Source organism: Pieris rapae, chromosome 6 (genome assembly GCF_905147795.1).
Source record: "Pieris rapae chromosome 6, ilPieRapa1.1, whole genome shotgun sequence".
Classification (NCBI taxonomy): Eukaryota; Metazoa; Arthropoda; class Insecta; order Lepidoptera; family Pieridae; genus Pieris; species Pieris rapae.
This window is the reverse complement of record NC_059514.1, coordinates 6,829,326-6,847,967: the sequence shown is the minus strand read 5'-3', so window position 1 is coordinate 6,847,967 and position 18,642 is coordinate 6,829,326. Positions and strand designations below refer to the sequence as shown.

The 18,642-nt window shown below is 32.6% G+C and overlaps 3 protein-coding genes across 3 annotated transcripts; 2 read left to right on the top strand and 1 right to left on the bottom strand.

The window, feature by feature from the left end:
* Window positions 1-4,619: 4,619 nt before the first annotated feature.
* Window positions 4,620-10,453, top strand: LOC110991386 (protein Flattop homolog). The gene is made up of 4 exons (XM_022256731.2): window positions 4,620-4,763; window positions 8,639-8,852; window positions 9,637-9,788; window positions 10,300-10,453. The coding sequence occupies exons 1-4, from the start codon at window positions 4,737-4,739 to the stop codon at window positions 10,351-10,353; spliced, it is 447 nt and encodes a 148-aa protein (XP_022112423.2). The 5' UTR covers window positions 4,620-4,736; the 3' UTR covers window positions 10,354-10,453.
* A 292-nt stretch (window positions 10,454-10,745) lies between these two features.
* Window positions 10,746-11,948, top strand: LOC110991384. The gene has a single exon (XM_022256730.2). The coding sequence runs from the start codon at window positions 10,746-10,748 to the stop codon at window positions 11,946-11,948; it is 1,203 nt and encodes a 400-aa protein (XP_022112422.2).
* Window positions 11,949-11,976: 28 nt separating this feature from the next.
* LOC110991379 (protein SMG9) lies at window positions 11,977-16,411 on the bottom strand. The gene is made up of 8 exons (XM_022256724.2): window positions 16,250-16,411; window positions 15,899-16,130; window positions 15,602-15,733; window positions 14,950-15,186; window positions 14,385-14,598; window positions 13,367-13,537; window positions 12,651-12,817; window positions 11,977-12,337 (listed from the first exon to the last, which is right to left on the bottom strand). The coding sequence occupies exons 1-8, from the start codon at window positions 16,283-16,285 to the stop codon at window positions 12,135-12,137; spliced, it is 1,392 nt and encodes a 463-aa protein (XP_022112416.2). The 5' UTR covers window positions 16,286-16,411; the 3' UTR covers window positions 11,977-12,134.
* Between the last annotated feature and the right edge of the window lie 2,231 nt (window positions 16,412-18,642).

Genomic DNA, 18,642 nt, shown 5'->3' with positions numbered 1-18,642 from the left:
TCGCCTCTTTTTTCTTTTCGGCGGCTCAATGAGCTCGAAAAGAACTATCTTTAATTATTATAATCGGTTAAAAAACCCGAACTGAGTTATCAATTATCAACATGATTACACAATTATAACAATTATTATGAACGACCATACTTTATGTCGCCCAATAGATATGTCATAAATGCCTAAAGAATGGTGCAACCAGGAACAAAATTAATATCCTATTATTCTATAACACCAAATATATTTTGACATAAAATCTTTGGTGAACTTATTTGAATCTTTTCTATATAAATTCTTTTAGCGTCCGCTAAGATAATAAATGAAAACATGGACATATCAGTTAATGAAAAATAACCAGAAATTCTTAAACGTGTAATTAATATATTATTTAATTAAAAGAGTACTTACGTTAATAAACAAAATAACAGAAACAAAACTTTATATTTATCATTTGTTGTTTTATCACTTCACTAATATTCCCGTTCGATAGATTCAGAGAAATACTGATACGAACTGCAGCATCCCTCTCTTTATATGAAATCTGTGAGGGGTTGGACCTCAGAGGGCGGTGCCAGTGTTTTCTTGTATCCTTTGAATTTTTATTCACAAGTGTACTGGATAGGATTTGTCAAAAAAAGCTTAATTATAAAAGTCTAACTTTAACAATGTTCGCAACATTTGAGATCTAGAATTTTATCTTTATCTGAGAGTTCTAAATAACTTTATGTGTTTAGTAAGATTGCAAAGCAACAAAAAATCGCTGTTAATAAACATAATTGTTCAGTTCTAATGCCTAATTGTCTTAAAATAGGTCTTTTCAGATCGTTTTCATTTCATTGGACACTTCCATACTGATTTACCAGACCTTTGACCAAGATAAATTTTATTTTAGATTTGATTTGAATTAAATAGTATCTCTATAGTCTATAGTAATCAATTGAATTAACCATTCCAAGCGAATAACAAATAACAAAAACTCGATTCTCACTTTAATATGGGTTATATTTTACCTCTATTTACTATATAGAGATTTCTTCACTGCATACTCTATACTTGATATTTAAGGTTTACATGATTATTTAAGAGTTTTTTTACGATATACATTATACATATTTTTTTACATACATGTAATTTAGGTAAGTAGTAATTCATTCAATTCATGTCATCTGTATAGAAATATCTACATTTAACAAAAATCACATTACGCTAGATGTATAACTATATTATTTTACATATTTAATATTAAAAACGTTCTAAACATAAAAACAATCTCATTTACCACGCAGCATCTGTGTATCCGCCCTTCGGAGATCAGCCAATAGTAGAGCGACCCCGCCTATTGATCCAGGACGCAGGTGTTGTCGGGAAATTTACACAGCCTTTATGAAAATACGATGGATATCGATTTCCCAATTCATGGCAGATAGTCGTAAAAAGGAAAACGTATAAAATATAATTTACATTACATATGAGCTTCTTTCCCCGAGATTATATAGAAAGCATTTGTGTCCTTCATAATTCTTAGGCAAGTAGTGTCTTTTGTGGCATACACACTAGGGGTAAGTGGAATCGCGCAAAGTATGCCTTCCAAAAACGTTTTCCATATATAGGAGCCTTGTTAGCGTTTCTACTCGACAGGGTATACTTTTATTCTGGTATCTTCCCAATCAAACAGGTGAAATTTATGCCAGTATCCGAGTGATGATACATTTTCTTAACAATAAACTACACCTGCCCAAAAATCTGATCAATGAATCTGTATGAAAAGGAAAAAGCGTCTTTAAATCAATAGATAGATTTAAATAAAAGTTAAAATTTTAAGTTTACAATAGTGAAATGACATGCTATGAATAACGATACCGTTTTAGTTCTTTCCTTGCAATAAAATCAAATGGGCTAAAGACATGACCTTAAACTTTGTCATAACAAAACGTTCTACAGTTTTAGCTGTAAAACATGAAACACAAAAAAACATGATACCTATTTAATTATTGTTAAAACCTGGCAGTAAGATACAATAACATGTGTTGAGCATGTGAATGTATATATAAAAGAAAAACGACGATACTAAATTTATTAGTATGAAGTTATGAGCGATAACAGGCTTTATTTTCTCAGGGAAGGCCAGAGACCAGGATTAGGCCAAATGCTTGATTTAATCGGATTTTGTGGATCACATAGAGGACACATATTAAACAACATATTGAACATTTGCAAGAAAACGTACAAAAGAATGAAATTTAAGCTTCGAAAGCTAGTGCAACGCATTGGTCAAAAGTATGTTAGAGTGTAGCTCAAAATGGGCTCAGCAAGAATCTAAATACTGTCTTACAGAATAAGTTTACTCGTTTTCTTTATTATAGACTATATGGCATCTATCCTTACTTTCCTTTAATGTACCCACCAAATTAGAAACAAGACGGGACCTACAGTTGGCTTAATATGTAATCAAAATCATCAAGAACTCGGTTCTTGTACCTAGGGTATATGCGATGGCAAAGGTCAAGGTTATTTGCGGTACCAAGGATCAGAACCAGTCTGTTGTACAGATCCTCGTTAACAAAGACGTTGCGCCTACTAAATGCTGTCTCCGACACTATCGACATCATGTGTTCGCAGATGGAGTTCACTGTAGTGATAGTTATTTTTTTTTACCATTAGACATACGTATTGTATGTCTTTTGGTAAATAAATAAATGTCTATTTTTTTTCTTACAAATTCTTACTAACAAAAGAAACAAGGTACCTTGAAACACTTTTAAAGACTAGTTATCAGATGCTAGCAAAACTTATACGTATTTCATATGTACACAAGGGATATCTTCCAACCGGAAACAAGAATAATAGGTACAAAAATAAATTTTAATTCGAGTTGACATGTATTTCATAAGGACAACTGAAAATATAGTATCAAATAGAACGCAAATCAAATCAAAATATGTTTATTCATATCGGTAAACAAGTACACTTATAAAAATTAAAAATTCAAAAAAAAATTGTAAATTTACATTTACTACCAGTTCGCAAGTCAAGGGCATAGAAGAACTGGCAAGAAACTTTCCGCCACTCTTTTCAATCGCCAAGTTTTTAATACAAATTGTTTGAACTGGAGAAAATGAATCCCGCCGAATATTCGATATATTTATAAAGAGCTTTAATGATTTACTTTTAACGTTTATCACCAAATGTTAGCGATTTATTAAGAACCGGAAGACTTATTCTTAGATATATTAGGTATATATTTCAGCTTAGTTCACGTTCATAAATTAGACGGGAAATTAATTTAAGCTAAAGGTCCTGTACCGGCCGGAGACATTCTCCGATTAATTCTATGTCGTGTTTAAGTTGTTTCAGCATTAATAGTATAATAAGTTATCTACGTAAACAAGTCTATAGAAGGTCATGGCAACGTTAATTTACCAACTGTGACATCGCCACGGGTCGCGCAAACTGATTATTTTTGTTAACAAACCTTAGGTATATATTATGAATAATAGTAATCATAATGGTGAATTGACTGTATTGAAATACTTTATTTCTCGTATATCTATTGAATACGAGAAATAAAGTATTTCAAGCTTTATTAGCAAGCAAATATTTTAATTAACCATATTCAAGTCAGATTAAATCTATTTAATTAGAACTTGTACAGGCTTTCGCCGTGATAGGGTATAGATATCTTCGTGCAAAAATTCAGTTAATTTATAATAAAGTAAAAAAATCAGAGATACAGTTACGCTCACAAATCTTTACGCTGTACGGTTTACAGTTTTTATTTCTACATCTGTTTTATATGCAATTTTCTTTTGTATATACATATTAGCTTTCAATGACAGTCACACTACTACCGGTTTATTTACGATGTTTAATTTCTGCACAGCAAGACAAAATAAGGGCAAAATAAAGACAAATGAATTTGTGCACAGCCGGGATTTTCATGCACGGCCTTAGGTTTTTAAATGTGTGGTTAAACACTACAAGGCTAGCACAATGGAGTGAATGGCCAAGGCGTACGTGCAGTTTCGACTTCAGACACAAGTTTGTTCCTGCTCTGATCGACATATGAGAAATATTTGAAATAGCAATGATGTTGCTAAGTAGCAATCTGCATATAACAGTGAAATAGAGCTAAGGATAGTGGACTCCAGTTTTGTGGTACTACAGCGTTCACCCATCGGACCATGATCCATCGATGACCATTTTAATGGTCCGATCAGCCAAAAGGCTGCAGTTCCAGTCGCATAATTCCTCGAGGAGCTCATAGACTGGAAACTTCGAGAGAAGGGTTTTCGCTATATCCAAACTTACCTTAACTTTTTTATTATTTTGCAGAAAACGAAGGTTATAGCTAATGAGCGATAGTCACTACTATTACTTCTCTTTTAAATTATGTATAAATACATTTTTAAGTAACTTCAAAACGGATACCTTACAAAAAAATAATTAAACAAATTACGTCAAATAAGATTTATATGAAAAAACATACTTCATGTTTCCCTCCTACAGCAAAGCCTTATAGCCTAATGAAAATCGGAAATTGTCATGACGACAGCGTCGTTAGGCCGATAACGTTTTCCAATAATTTTACACAAATTTCAGCCAACAACATGTAGAAAAATATAATTTGACGGCATTTTGATGGATTTACACAATTTTTGACAGTTTTAAATTGATTAGTGAAAACTGTGATATTTTCGAGTAGTGTTTTACATCTTCAAACGTGTTCGTTTTCAGGATTCAGAAATATGGCTTTTAATTTTGACAGTGGACAGGTGAGTTCTGGCAAATTTGTAAACATAACTTAATTTTCTCGGCAATTTTATGCAACTTCTAAGTATAGCAAACAGTTATAGATTTTTGTAAAGCCGTGTATAAAACTGTTTGATTGCTGTCCATCCCCACATAAAATCCAGTTGAGCCAACTTATAATCCCATCTTTTTTAACACTGCACCTGCACTCCCATTAACTCCCCTATTTTCGGCACATTTTTTATGTGCCAACAAATTGTAATTCCTTTAATCCAACTTAGATACATCCAATTACATGGCAAACATCTTTGGAACTTATTTTTTATGAAATCAGCCCTTAACTATATAAAAATAACAATCTCTTTTGTTTGCCTCAAAAATTGGTGACAACGGGTCATTGAAAAGGGGGCCGAATCTATTTGCGAGAGAATGATAATTTTTCACGGTTTTGTGTATTATACTAATCCCTAGTTGACGTCTGTCCTGGTCTTTAGTTAATAGTTTTGTTTGTATAAAAAACTATTTTTATAACAAAGCAATTGTTACAAGTACAAATGGGTACTAGGCACGCAGATTAGTCGACGTTATGACAAGGAAATTTAAGTTTTGAATTTATTAGACTGTTACATTTAGTTTGAGTTATAGATCTATATAAAAGTGCAGATATTGATATTGAAAAAAGTCGACAAATAAATAGAGGTGTGAAAAAAGTAGCGCAGCGTAGCGTAGCAGCGTAGTATGGATTAAGAGTTTATATGCGTTAAGAGTAATGATTAACTTAACCGATTATGTTCAATTCCAATAAAAAAAAAAATATTCATGGGACCTTACATTATGAAAGACTGGGAGTGGAATTCGGGTTTTTCTAGAACTCGTAGTCTTATATATTTCACGATGTATGAATATTGCGTGTATTAAGCCGGAAGGACGCAAGGTCTCAGACGACTATTATATACATATACTTATTCTAAAAATAGTGAAGTTGAAGGATGACACGCTACTTCAGTTTATAAAGCGACATACATATCTACCTTCAATCATAAATAACTGATTTTGGAGTCAATAAACACTTCGGTGTCTTGTCTCCTTCCGAGGCCCTTTCATCTTAAATCACTTTCTTAAAAACAAAATTATCACTAACATTTCAAAAATCACATTACATTATTAAATATACATACATTTACAATATTAAATATTCCTGTATATTGTGTATAATAGCGTTATTTTTTTCTTATATCTTTACATTAAAAAAGAAAATAATATAAAAAATTGTCCTAAAAAAAACCACAACCTGTTCATACTTTCTAAAAGTATATGTGCTAAGGTTATATAATTGTATAGACGATTTTCAAAACTCGCAAACTATCGATGTTATGTACTATTTTATTTTTTTGATATTGCTATTTGATTTAATTGACTAAGTTATGACAAAGACTAAAGCTCAATTTGTATTTCAGTCCTTAAGGAAAATTCTTTATTTACAGGGCGAATAATAAATCTATTGTAAGCAGGTGTCAGGGCCCTTCATGTGAGGCGTCATAATCATCCCCCAACAAAGGGTTGCAAATAATTATTTACCCCATATACGTCACACGCCTATTTGCCTCATTTAAATGCTGGTCATAATTTAGAATTATTTTGTCAAGCCCTCTAAAATTATATATTGCATGCGATTTTGTCTACACTGAATGTTTTCCCATATGACTTATTTCAAGAGCTCATTGCAATTTGGGGATATTCTTTATAATATTTATATAAAAATTGAGCTTGTAGTTTCGCAAAATTATTTATTACTGCCTACAGAATCGACTTACAAAAATCACGGTGACCTTCGAATAGTTCATATCTCCATTTAAACAAAAGTTAACTTACTATTTTATTATATATATATCATGAAATCACCAGTGTCACAAATAAAGGCATAATTAACAATTGAATCGTTTTTAGTCCATTAAGTAACACTGTTTGAATGTATCCGCTAAGCAACAGTTTGATATATTAATAAAAATAATTATATGGACGTATTCAAAATAATACTGTATATTACAACCCAAATATGCGTACTATTTTAAAAATAAACACAGTCGTTACAAAATGATTAAACTTTAACGGCGCGTGCATCATTCCGCGGTCGCGTGTCTCCCTTCATCAAGTCATTTATTATTAATTCCTTGACTATTTTATAACCGCACGTCGTCATATTTGCAGTTTTTTTGGCTGTTAAATTTGTAATCTAAGGGTCTGTTTCAGAAAGTCCGGATAAGTTCCAAATAAGCTATTTATTACTTATTGGTAGAATAAAAAGTATTTTTGCGTTTTACGATTGTCAGATAGCGCTATTCGTCATGAAACGCGAAGTATCTTATTTGGAACTTTTATCTTTCGAATAATTTACGTGTCACATAGCTATTTGGTACTTTATCCATACATTGTGAAACATGCCCTAAATGTCGTACTGTGGTCATCTTGAGGTATCAAATGGTTATCCTATTCGACAACCATTACTTTTTGTTCAACTTGGATACATAATAACTGCCTTATTTAAATCACTTTACAGTCGCAAGTTAACATCAATTGTATATACACTAATAATCTATATAATTACGGATTATATCTAAATATGTAGTTTAATATACTATTTATTTTAAATCTTATAATAAAAATAAATCATTTATAACCAAAGAAATTGGATCAGACTATAAAAAAAACACTGCACAATGAGCCATATAAAAATAGGCATGCAAATACAAAAAAATCCTACATATAGGTCCTTACATATGAAATTGCCATTTTGAATGAGAGGAATAAATAGTTGATTTTTTAAATAGAATATATTTAATTAATTAAAGTATGTACAATTGGTATCTATGCACATTGCACGTTTTTGAAGGGCATAGAAAAATGTCCCTTCCACAATGACCTTGAATGATTCGTTAAAACTTTAGTCTCCGGCCGTCCACGGGGCTTATCCGAAATTTCCAGGACGAAAACGTTGGAACCAAAAAGGCACTGTGTTTTCTTTTGCGCCACCGCCATGCCATACACATCGTTAATCCTTCGAGCCCTTTTTGCTGCTAACTAAACTATAACTGTACTAACTAAATTAACCTATAGCATCTTAGAATATGCGCGAGTCTAGCCCAATATGGCCTCTAGCTCTTACTATCATAGTACCTACGAGTTTTGATTTCTCACCTCATCGGTACCCTGTTTCCGCGTACTCGGTAACATATTATACTCAATTTGTAATATTAACAATATTCTTCAAATTCAGGCTAAAAGTCATAGTGTACATAATTTTGATAAGTTTGTAATAAAAAAATCGGATCCAGCTAGAGCCTGACTGCGACATTAGATTAGATAATTCACATAAAAATAGAATTCAAATTAGAAATCATGTTAGAAATTTAGGCCACCTGATACGATGATTGCATTAGTCTGTTCATGACAAATATCATGGTGCCCTACATTCGAGATTGACTTTAAATTACTTGTCTCTCCGCGAATTAAAGCATTTAAGGTTTGACAAATAATCCAAAATTAGAAGAGGAATGTTCGTATGAATTTTTATTTTGTATAGAACAGGGGGCGAACGGGCAAGAGTCATGTTCGTTTATTTTTCCACTTTAAGGATATATCATAAGAAGAAATTTATAAAGCGATAAGATCATACAATGTTAACAAATCAACTTTGTAACTTTTAAATTTTCGTTTTTGTCACAGCAATTTACACAATTCAATGTTATATGTTAATTACCAAGGAATATAAAAATTACTTAATTAAAGTACCAAATAAATCTCAACGATGACAGCGTAGGTCATGATTTTATTTTCAGTTCTCTACGATTTAAAACAAAATAATTTATTTTATAATCATAATACAATTATTTTATTACAGTTCAATAAAGAATCTACCCCCAAACGTCTCGGCAATTGGCAAATTCCGCGTTGGGCACCAACGAGAGCCCGGCCCCTCGAAATGCGGCCTGATCCAAAACCAATTTGCGACTTAAATGGACACTTCTTGCCCGGTGCTCCCCGGGGGACCTCGAGGTGTTTCGGACATTATACCGGCACATGGGACTTGCCGAAGAAAATTACGAGGAAAGTCGGTATGCAATAATTGTAATTTTCTCTTTTATTGCGGAAAAATTAAACATAAGAACATTTTACTAAAATGTATGCTAGGAGTGTATCGATTAAATATATGATTATATAATAATTTTAACTTTAGGTTCAGGTTCCCTACTATATTGATCTAAAATAAAGACGCTGTAGACAAGATTTCTCGGTGTATTTCCATTAAATGAAAGGATACAACTCCATAGTAGAACGTGGTGTAGACAGATCACGTATTGGTTAATTTCAGGCAGCCTTCATGCGGCTTTCAATCTAAAAGAAATGTACATCCTGACATGAAGGTACCACTTCATAATACGTAATGTACCATCGCCACGGAGGTATATCGCTCTAATCCTAAGATTAGAATGGCATTAATAAATAATTGATACGATTTCAATATTTCATGAAAATTAGATACATTTAGGTTTATCAGATTATACATTTGGTTTTGTTGGTATGTGTTAAACATTAGGTATTTTGAACTTTTTTACTCAAACATACATATAACAGCACTTTATTAGCTTCTAAGTTCGCTCTTATCCTTCGGTCAGGATCCCATACGGTGCCTAAGACGTTACTATTCAGCCCAAAAATATTATATGCATACAATATATTACACGGATAAAGGAAATACAATTGCAAAAAATTGCTTGTCAAACATGAAAATTATTTCTTTTGGAAACTTTGTCGTGCTTCCACGTAGTTCGCATATAGGGCTGAAAGTATACCGTGACACGCAATTGTATTGCTTGCGTTATGTTTTTGTTTTGTTAGCCGAAGAGTTGGCGAAGGAACCACCGGATGGTAGATTTCCAGATTGGATTAATCTTCGAGTTCAAAGGCCTAAAGTTATAAGCAAGGCGAAAACGCGCGTGCGCGGTTCAAAAGCAAAAGAGACTACAGATGCCGAGGAACAGTCGTTTAAAGTAAGCTCGTAGTTATGGTCTGTTTTGCGCTTTTTGGATATTATTCTAGTTTGAATTAAATTGGTAGGTATTGTAGACTCAAATATTTCAATATATATAGCACATAATTATTGCTTGCTAGTATTCTACAGCAATTTTCCTTTTTTAAGCATTTATCGCATATTGTACTTATTACTAAGCAACTAATATTTTTCAAATTCATATTTAAAACTACGTTTATTATTATTGCTAGGATTAGTGAACAAATTTCTGAAACTATTAGCAATTAATGTTGATAGTGCACCTGCACAAGATAAATGATAAGATAAATACAATGTGTCGACCGTCACCTGTTTTAAATGATAACAATGAAACATTTAATATTTACATATTAAATACCATTCACTTTTTTAAATTATATTCAAGAAAATTTACTGATGGGACACAGAAACATGCACAAAAAATCATATAAATAATTGAAATTTTTGTTTCTATTAGCTTTTTGTCTTTATAATATTTTGTTTTTTTGCAGCCCAAGCAATGCCCATTCCACGCACACAAGCCTAAACACTCGCAGAAAAAATAATAAATTTTTGTTTTACAATTTATATTACATATTTACATGTCTGTTACATTAAGGATTATACAGGTCAACCAAGTGAAGAGGGAGTCGTACATAATACTCACAATTCTGATCCTTTGGAATTATATAAAACAGTGGAGCCGGTAGACAGTGAGGGTCACGGACCTTACGTTCCAGGTTCAGCTACCGAACCAGACAAACGCCATGAAAGCTATGATCTTTTAGTGAAAGACGCGATTGAAAATATTCACGGCCCTCAGGAAGACCCAAATGAAAAATTTTGGCGTAAAGTTGCCGAAAATGCGAAACATGATATTAAAGACATGAAAGAAACCAAAAGACCCTTAACATTGCCCCATGTAAATGTTTCGCAAAATTTTAGTTTTGCCAAAAATATGCATGCTGGTAATCTGGAACACCAACCCTTGCCAGATACCTTAGGCTATAGACATTTAACTACCGTGGGCGAACATCGTGATTCAGACATCATTGTTAAGCCTTATGCGATAGGTTGGAAAGGATATGGTGCAACTGGTCCGACTTGTTGCACAAAAATGCGTGTACACAGACCAAAAACGTGTGACCCCAAAAAGCCGGAAATGGAAGAACGCAAGCAACGCCCAGCAACATCATTTGATCTAGGCGGCCAGTACAAAAAGCCTTTATCCCTAATGGACTTGGCCATATGCTGGGATTTCAAAACTGACGATCACCGAGAACCAAAACCCCCAAAGCATATAGATGGCTCAAATGGCTCCACAGCACCGGCAGTATTTACAATGGTCCACACCCCGAAGGACGAACAAGATTATGTAACCGGCCATTCGCAATCCATTTTTAACCAGAACCGTAATGGACAAGATATTGGCCGTCACAGTGTACCGCATTTTGAAAAAGACATGACAAAAGAAAAGAGGAAAGATGCATGCGAATTACAAAATTGTCCACAGCATACATATAATAACAAAGAGTCCAGATCCAAGTCTTCTAGTAGGAAAAACTCAGCACAGTCATCAAAAGATGGGAACTGTGATGGTATAAATGGCTGCGGCACTGTTTCGTCTTCCAAAAACTCAAGCCATGATTTCAAGCCTGATAAATATGTAAAAGAAGGCTGGAGCAATAACCGTGGAAGTCGACGTAATAACAGCTTAGAATCGTATACCAAAACTCCTCTGGCACAGGGAAAATTGCACCAAAGTTCCCCAAATGAATCCCATATATCCCATTCCCCAAAAGATAGTATATCATCTAACAATAACGGGAAGCATCGTCATTGTTATTCTTGTGGCGGCGATAAAGTTGCAAAAGAAATTAAGCAGAAGGAAGACTATAAGTTCGCATTTAAAGCTGGTAATCCCAATTCGATTCAAAGCACAAATTCCAACGATTCCAAAGGGGTTAAGATGCCAAAAATGCGTCATCCATATACGAAAAAATCGTATACCATTCCCACTTTGGCACCACCGTTTAGTATTTGGCGCGATGCGAATGCTACTGGGTATCCAGAACATTGGAGATTAGCCAGTGTTTATCAACATGCTTATAAGCCACCAGAACAGAGACGAAAACCTCTTATAAATAGTGTATACCAGTAATCTTGGGTCCAAAATAAAAAACTTTAAATATAATTATTGTTTTATTTACACAATTTGTATAACTTATTTAAAACTTTCTCCAAGAGTAGAAACTTCAACTCATTTCTAGAATTGCCTAATAAACGTATATGACAATGCCATACACACTGCGGTGCGCGGTCAATTTCAAATTTCTTCATTGAGGCATTAAGGCAAAAACCTTTCATACTCCAAGAAAAATGTGCATTTCTTGATAGACTCCCAGGCTTTATTGCAAAAATGAAACCAGCCTTTTTCCGATATATTCGGCACATTCGTTATCTGATGTCTGTTTACACCCAATAACATCCAACGCAGTCTGTTCGCTAATTCTTCAAATGCCGGATGGCCCCGGTATATTTCCTTGTTATCTATAAAATTCCACAATATTTAGGCATTAACTGACAGTATCGCAGGCACATTAAAACGTCAAAATATCTATACATAAACTCATCATTTTGCATAACCGATTGCTGATGTAATGTAATAATTAAGACAAACATGTTTTTTACTTCTTAATCATTCATAGTGTAAAACACATAACAGATTGATGTAAAATCAGAACGTCGCATTGAAACAGGTATTATGGTTTAAATTACATTTCTAATTCATAATTGACTTTGATATCTTGTTATAAATTGCTTTGGTAAAATGTTTTTTAACTAAACACTCAAAGATACACACCATAATCTTCATATACTTCTGGTAACAAAAACAAATTGATAGGATGTCCACACTTCTCAACACTATACAATTTGTTAACACTATCAACATTGACGCCATTTTTACTTGTATCACTATACAAGTACATGCCGGATTTTAATTGTAGGTTTGAGCGTTGAAATGCTTTTCTAAAAAAACATACATATTTACATATAAATATTAATTTCTAAATTCTTCCTTATTTCTCCGTATGATTTATCATATTCTGATCAATGGCCATAGATATATTTATAAGAAAAAACATTTACCTAAACTTAAAAGAGTGTAGGATTTTTTTACTATCAGGTTCTTGCTGTGATATCCTCATTTCATTTGTTTAAAATTTGATTTGATACTCAAAACGACTAGGCCATTAATAAACTCCAAGGGTTTATAGTGGTTCAATTTAATTTTCAAATAAATAATAATACATATATGTACATACATATATCCTAAATCAATACATTTTTTTTTTCTGTCTAGTCAATATATATAAAAGTAAAATTTGATTTTTAAAGAGGAATTAAATATATCAGAACAGAAATGAAAATATCCTGAAATAATTGCCTATGTTAAATTGTTTTTAATCAAATACAAGCTTGTATCATACTAAATATATTTTTTTAAAATATTGATGTGATTAAAAGTAAATATATGTATTTTATAAATTCATAAAAGCATCAATAGTAATAGTGTACCTGTAAAATTCTTGAATAGTCTGGACATTAGTATGAGTGAAGTCCTCTAATTGACATCTATTATGTAAAAGCAGTAAGTGTGGATGAACTTCCGTTTGAACAGAGTCTGATTCTTGATTGACATTTGTGGATGAGAGGGAGGGCTTCAACATTTCCGCGGCTTGTATGTATCTGGAAAATTCTACTGCATAAAAAAAATATATAGATTTTAAATATATTAAAAGATATCATATAAATAACAATAGGCTATTTGCATATATTATCTTAATATATATATTTCTTGTGTGCGTGTGTATGTGACTGAACTCCTCCTAAACGACTGGACCGATTTAGACGAAATTTTTTGTGTGTGTTCAAGAGGATCTGGGAATGGTTTAGATTCACAATTTTGTCCGCTGGACAATGTTTTTTTAATTAATTTTCAATTTATTAGTTGTTGTTGATTTTGGAATGTTTTACATTGGATCCGATAGACGGCGCTACCATCGCAGTGTCAAATTTTAAATAATATTCGAATTTTAATTTTAGTCTGTCCCGAAATTTAAAAAAAGTTTTGTTATCATTGTGTTATATCGTGTGTGACCATGTGCTGGATCGTTAGATATTGTCATAACATTTGAATAATAATTTTCATCAAAATGGCTTATTAAAAATTGAAATTTTGAAATTAAAGACGTGTAGACAGGACAACATCTGTCGGATCCGCTAGTATATATATATATATAGTATCAAAAGAAAAAATAATATTACTAAAGTTACATATCTTTATCTAAGCACCATCTATCGGATTGTATTGAAGTTACAATAACACTGCAGACACACTTCTGCACATATTTCATTAATAGAATCACAGTTAGCATATTTTTATTAGCATAGAGGCAGCTTTAATTAAATTTTAAATATATTTTTTATATTGATTTATTGTACATTATTGCATATGTTTACTATATACAAGTATTATAGTGAGCCTCCTGCCCGTTTGCCCCCTGTTCTATAAAAAAAAAATCATATACAATACCTTATAAAATTGTAGTCACAAAACCAGTCTTGGACAGCCACTAAAACATGGCATATGGCCATTAAATAGGAAGCTATTTGAAGACAATCCACTGTTACAATGTTAGCACTTCTAGATGTTACAGCATTTATATTTGTGTCCATCAAACATGGCGACCATAATGGTTGACAGTCAAGCAGGATTACACGGTCACTTGTTATATACATATCAATGCCTGTAATAAAAGAGAGATATTACTAGCTCCCGCCAATACAACCAAGACCAACAAACACAAAGAAAATTAAATATGACAAGTTGTTTCATATTTGTCCAGTTTTCATATAATTCACACGAAACACAGCTGTATCTGACTTGCTGTTTTATACAATTTTATGTTAGGCCAGGCAATGTTTGTAATATGTGCATATATTATTATTATGAAATAAAAAAATGTGTGTACCTTTCCTTTCTCTGATATAATTTGATGATATAAATTTATTCTAATAAAGGTACAATTTTCAATACTATCATGGCAGATTATAAATATTTTGCTAGATACTATTATATATAAATTTTAAATACATACCTTTAGTGCAGTGAACTCCTTTTTCAATTTGTTCAATATCCTGCATTTTGAATTTAAAATAAGGTCTTTCTTGTTTTTTGTCCATGTTTAGTTTCTCTGTATGACTGTCAATACTGTCATCAAATTCATTTGTGTCTGGAATTTCATGGGATTGAAGTATTTTATGGCAAATGTCTTCTACTGGCATACTTTGGTTGATAAGGTTGAGTATCAAAGATTTTCCAACACCTTGCATACCTGCAAAAATGTATTAAAAATATAAATATGAATATTATCACATGAGCAATTTACTTATATAATGAGAAAGTATTACATCTATCCTCCAATATTTTTGTTTACATTTGAATTTACATTGTAGAATTGTTCAAAAGATGTTAAAATCATGTTATAACTTATAACATAATAATATAATATATGTGTATTGAAGTAGTTGAGTAATTCCAGCTGTACACCAATGGCACTTATTTTACATATAAAATTAACATTTGCTTGTAATCTGTGAACAAATGGCATAGAAAATAGGCCAGATCACCTTCTTGATTATAAGAACACATAATGTATGAAACTGAATACATTGAAAGTAAAATATTTTCACAATTGAATTAAGATTTTTTCTAATATTAAATGTGTTAACAGTATACTGTGCTCTTACCAATTATTCCTATGATTAAATAGTTACTGTTATTATCATTTAAGTATTCTAGAGCTGTGTTATTGAATTCCAAATTTTCATCCAATAATTTGACTGGCTCGGACATGGTCTTCAAAATACATGGCTTTTGTTCTAAAAAATTAAATAATAATATTTTTATTATTATGGAAAACCATAAGACATAGACGAGAAACACAATAAACATTTATAACCATTGCTATATTCTACTGGTCAAATTTGTTAAAAATTCTAGGTAGCTTTTATAGAAATATTTAGTGGAAAAGTGGTTTAATATACCTTTTTTTTCTTTTGCCTCGTTTTGTGCTATTTTACATGGCTGTTGAATATCATCTGCTACTTGAGACTTGGGACTCACTGGCCTTTCCTCTTTAGGAGTACTTTGCTCCCGAGTTTTTATTATTATGGTTGGTTGTTTATCCTTTTCCACTTTATCTTTATTTAGTTCTTTAGTCTCTCTATCAGACTTTAGGATAACAGGCCTCTTAGGTGTAGCCACATTTACAACATCCTGAAATTAAAGTTTAATCTAAAGAAATATACAATTACTCTAGGAAGTCAACCTTTTGGTTAAGCGATTATGAGGCTAAAAAAGGTTTAATAATTTTAACCATTTAAGCAAGTACGAACCTTTGTCATTAAAACCTTCTTCTTCTTATCCGACATATTTGGTTGAATATTGAGTACTTAATTAAATGTTTAATTACAAATATTATTTAGTTGTATGTTTGTTTTTATTTACGGTTCTGACTTCTGGATAAATGTCAATTTTTCAGGTTATTGCCACAGAATAGAGACTTCAAAAAGTCAATTCGTTTTAAGTCCGTCGACACAAGGCAACTTTATAACCTATTCAAGTCAACGAGTTCAGTAGCGGTTAATGTTATGTCACATTATAATAGGCTTTATAAAATCCTGGTAGGATTGACTATCCGTTTGTAAAAAAAGCTGCGGCTAAAATAGAAAGCCGACTTTTCACTGGCATACATTGGTAAACTACTGGTCATTTCTTAGACCTTTTCTTTGGCATTGGCAATATTTTTTTAATACATTCATTGTGTTCTTTTGGTACGATGTCTAACTACTTTGTAGCATTTCCTATTTTTTTTAAGTATTCTTATTAAAAAAAAACTTAAAGTATCATAATATTATTTGCTATAGTCGCTGTCGATATAGAACCTCCCGTGCCAGAAGTGTGGAACAAAACGCTTTTGGTATACTAGTGTAGCGTATCGTAGATACGCACTAAAATAGTAAACTAGTTTGGCGATTCAGAATATTTTAAAGCGATTAGTTAGGACAATTTCATTTGGGTTGCTTGCAGTCTTCATAACCGACTTAAAAAAACTGAGATAACAACATACCACAAGCAGGTAATGAGAGAGGACCTCTTAATATTCATATTTGTGAAAATTATATCCTTTACTTTTATGTTAGAATTATGTTTGTATTTTAAATTCCATACTTACTTTTTAGGTTTATATTGATGAAAGAGCTAAGAGATTCTATCCGTCGCCAAAAATGAATTGTCTTTGTAGGGTTTGGTTATTGGGATACAGATACGAGATCGATCGACTGTCACAATCTGATCTCATATGTTTTCAATCTGAGATTGTGGATTAATTATTGGGTTCATTAATGGTTGCGTAATTCACTAGCTTGGGAACTCGCCGACTAGCTCGTTTACTAGCCTCGTGTTATCGAGGCTTTAGTATTACTTCAAAGTAAATTAAAATATAATAGATAATAAGAAAAAAAAAAAAAAAGTATAGATATTCTTTAATAATACCCTACCGTAGTATAGTAGGTAATAGAGAAACCATCGTCCCGACAGAAATAATATAAAGCTAGTTTTTTACGCCCTCCTTAGTTGACGCATTGATGCAACAAATTTACTAACCCTCCTCGAAATTAAAAGATTCTTTTACATTATTATTAATCTATGGTTTTCTAACTACAATATTGTCCAAAAAACTAAACTCCCTCCTGAATCCTCCGTGTTCACTGGCGAATGTATTGGCCTATTCAAAGCTATAGAATACATCCTTCTACTGAAACTTCAAAAAACTGTAATTTTTACAGATTCACTTAGTTCTTTAAATGCCCTAGCCCGGTTCCCATTTGGATCACATTATCAATTCCCTGTCATTTCCGAAATTAGAAACTTACTATCGAAATGTTTGAAAGAAAACTATTCCGTATCGTTTGCATGGATTCCTGGTCACTGTGGAATATCTGGAAACCAAAAAGCCGACCGTATTGCCAATGAGGCAGTGGATAGTGGAGATGTGGATATTTTTGGAAACTATGCGCATGACTTGATGGCTCTTTCTGGGATTTATCTCCGGAATTCCTGGACTGAATCCTGGAATCAAGATCGTTCAAAAGGTCGCCATTATCGTGCTATTCAACCTTCTATACCCATAAAGCCCTGGTTTTGGAGACTGAGATTCGGTAAAAGAGTTACAACAATACTGTCTCGTATGCGTCTGGGACACGTCTGCACCCCAGCTCACCTTGCTAGGTTTAATATTATTGACAACCCTACGTGCGAATGTGGATATGCTGAAGCTGATTTGAATCACATCATTTTTGTTTGTTCTCGGCGCGAACGGTCGGCTCTTATCGACGGTCTCATTTCCCTTCAAATTCCTTTCCCTTCATCCATATCCTGTTTACTTTCAACAATGGACCCACATATATATAAACTTTTAGCAGCTTTTATCTTAAGTAATGATATAAAAATTTAGATCCTATGAATGTGTATATATGTAAATATCTTTTCTTACACTCCTTTTATATCTATCTCTATAAGAATTGATCTTTTATTTTATAGATTATTTTCCTTTCCTTAAGAGCGTTTTCACATTATCCGATCCGATATCGGTGTCGGACGCCGATCCGATATCGGGGAAAGTAAAATGTATGAAATATGTACCTGTCTTTCATATTGTCCGGCCCGATATCGAATATCGGAGCCGACACCGATATGCTGGCGGCACTATCGGACACCTGTAAGCCGT

What these genes read in the sequence shown, in the direction of transcription:
- LOC110991386 (XM_022256731.2), top strand. Translation starts at nt 4,737, where the DNA reads ATGGCTTTTAATTTTGACAGTGGACAG. An exon ending in GAAAATTACGAGGAAAGTCG is followed by an intron (nt 8,853 to 9,636) that starts GTATGCAATAAT and finishes TTGTTTTGTTAG; the next exon opens with CCGAAGAGTTGGCGAAGGAA. An exon ending in CCGAGGAACAGTCGTTTAAA is followed by an intron (nt 9,789 to 10,299) that starts GTAAGCTCGTAG and finishes GTTTTTTTGCAG; the next exon opens with CCCAAGCAATGCCCATTCCA.
- LOC110991384 (XM_022256730.2), top strand. Translation starts at nt 10,746, where the DNA reads ATGCATGCTGGTAATCTGGAACACCAACCCTTGCCAGATACCTTAGGC.
- LOC110991379 (XM_022256724.2), bottom strand. Translation starts at nt 16,285, where the DNA reads ATGTCGGATAAGAAGAAGAAGGTTTTAATGACAAAG. An exon ending in AGAAGGTTTTAATGACAAAG is followed by an intron (nt 16,131 to 16,249) that starts GTTCGTACTTGC and finishes CTTTAATTTCAG; the next exon opens with GATGTTGTAAATGTGGCTAC. An exon ending in ACTATTCAAGAATTTTACAG is followed by an intron (nt 12,818 to 13,366) that starts GTACACTATTAC and finishes ATGTTTTTTTAG; the next exon opens with AAAAGCATTTCAACGCTCAA.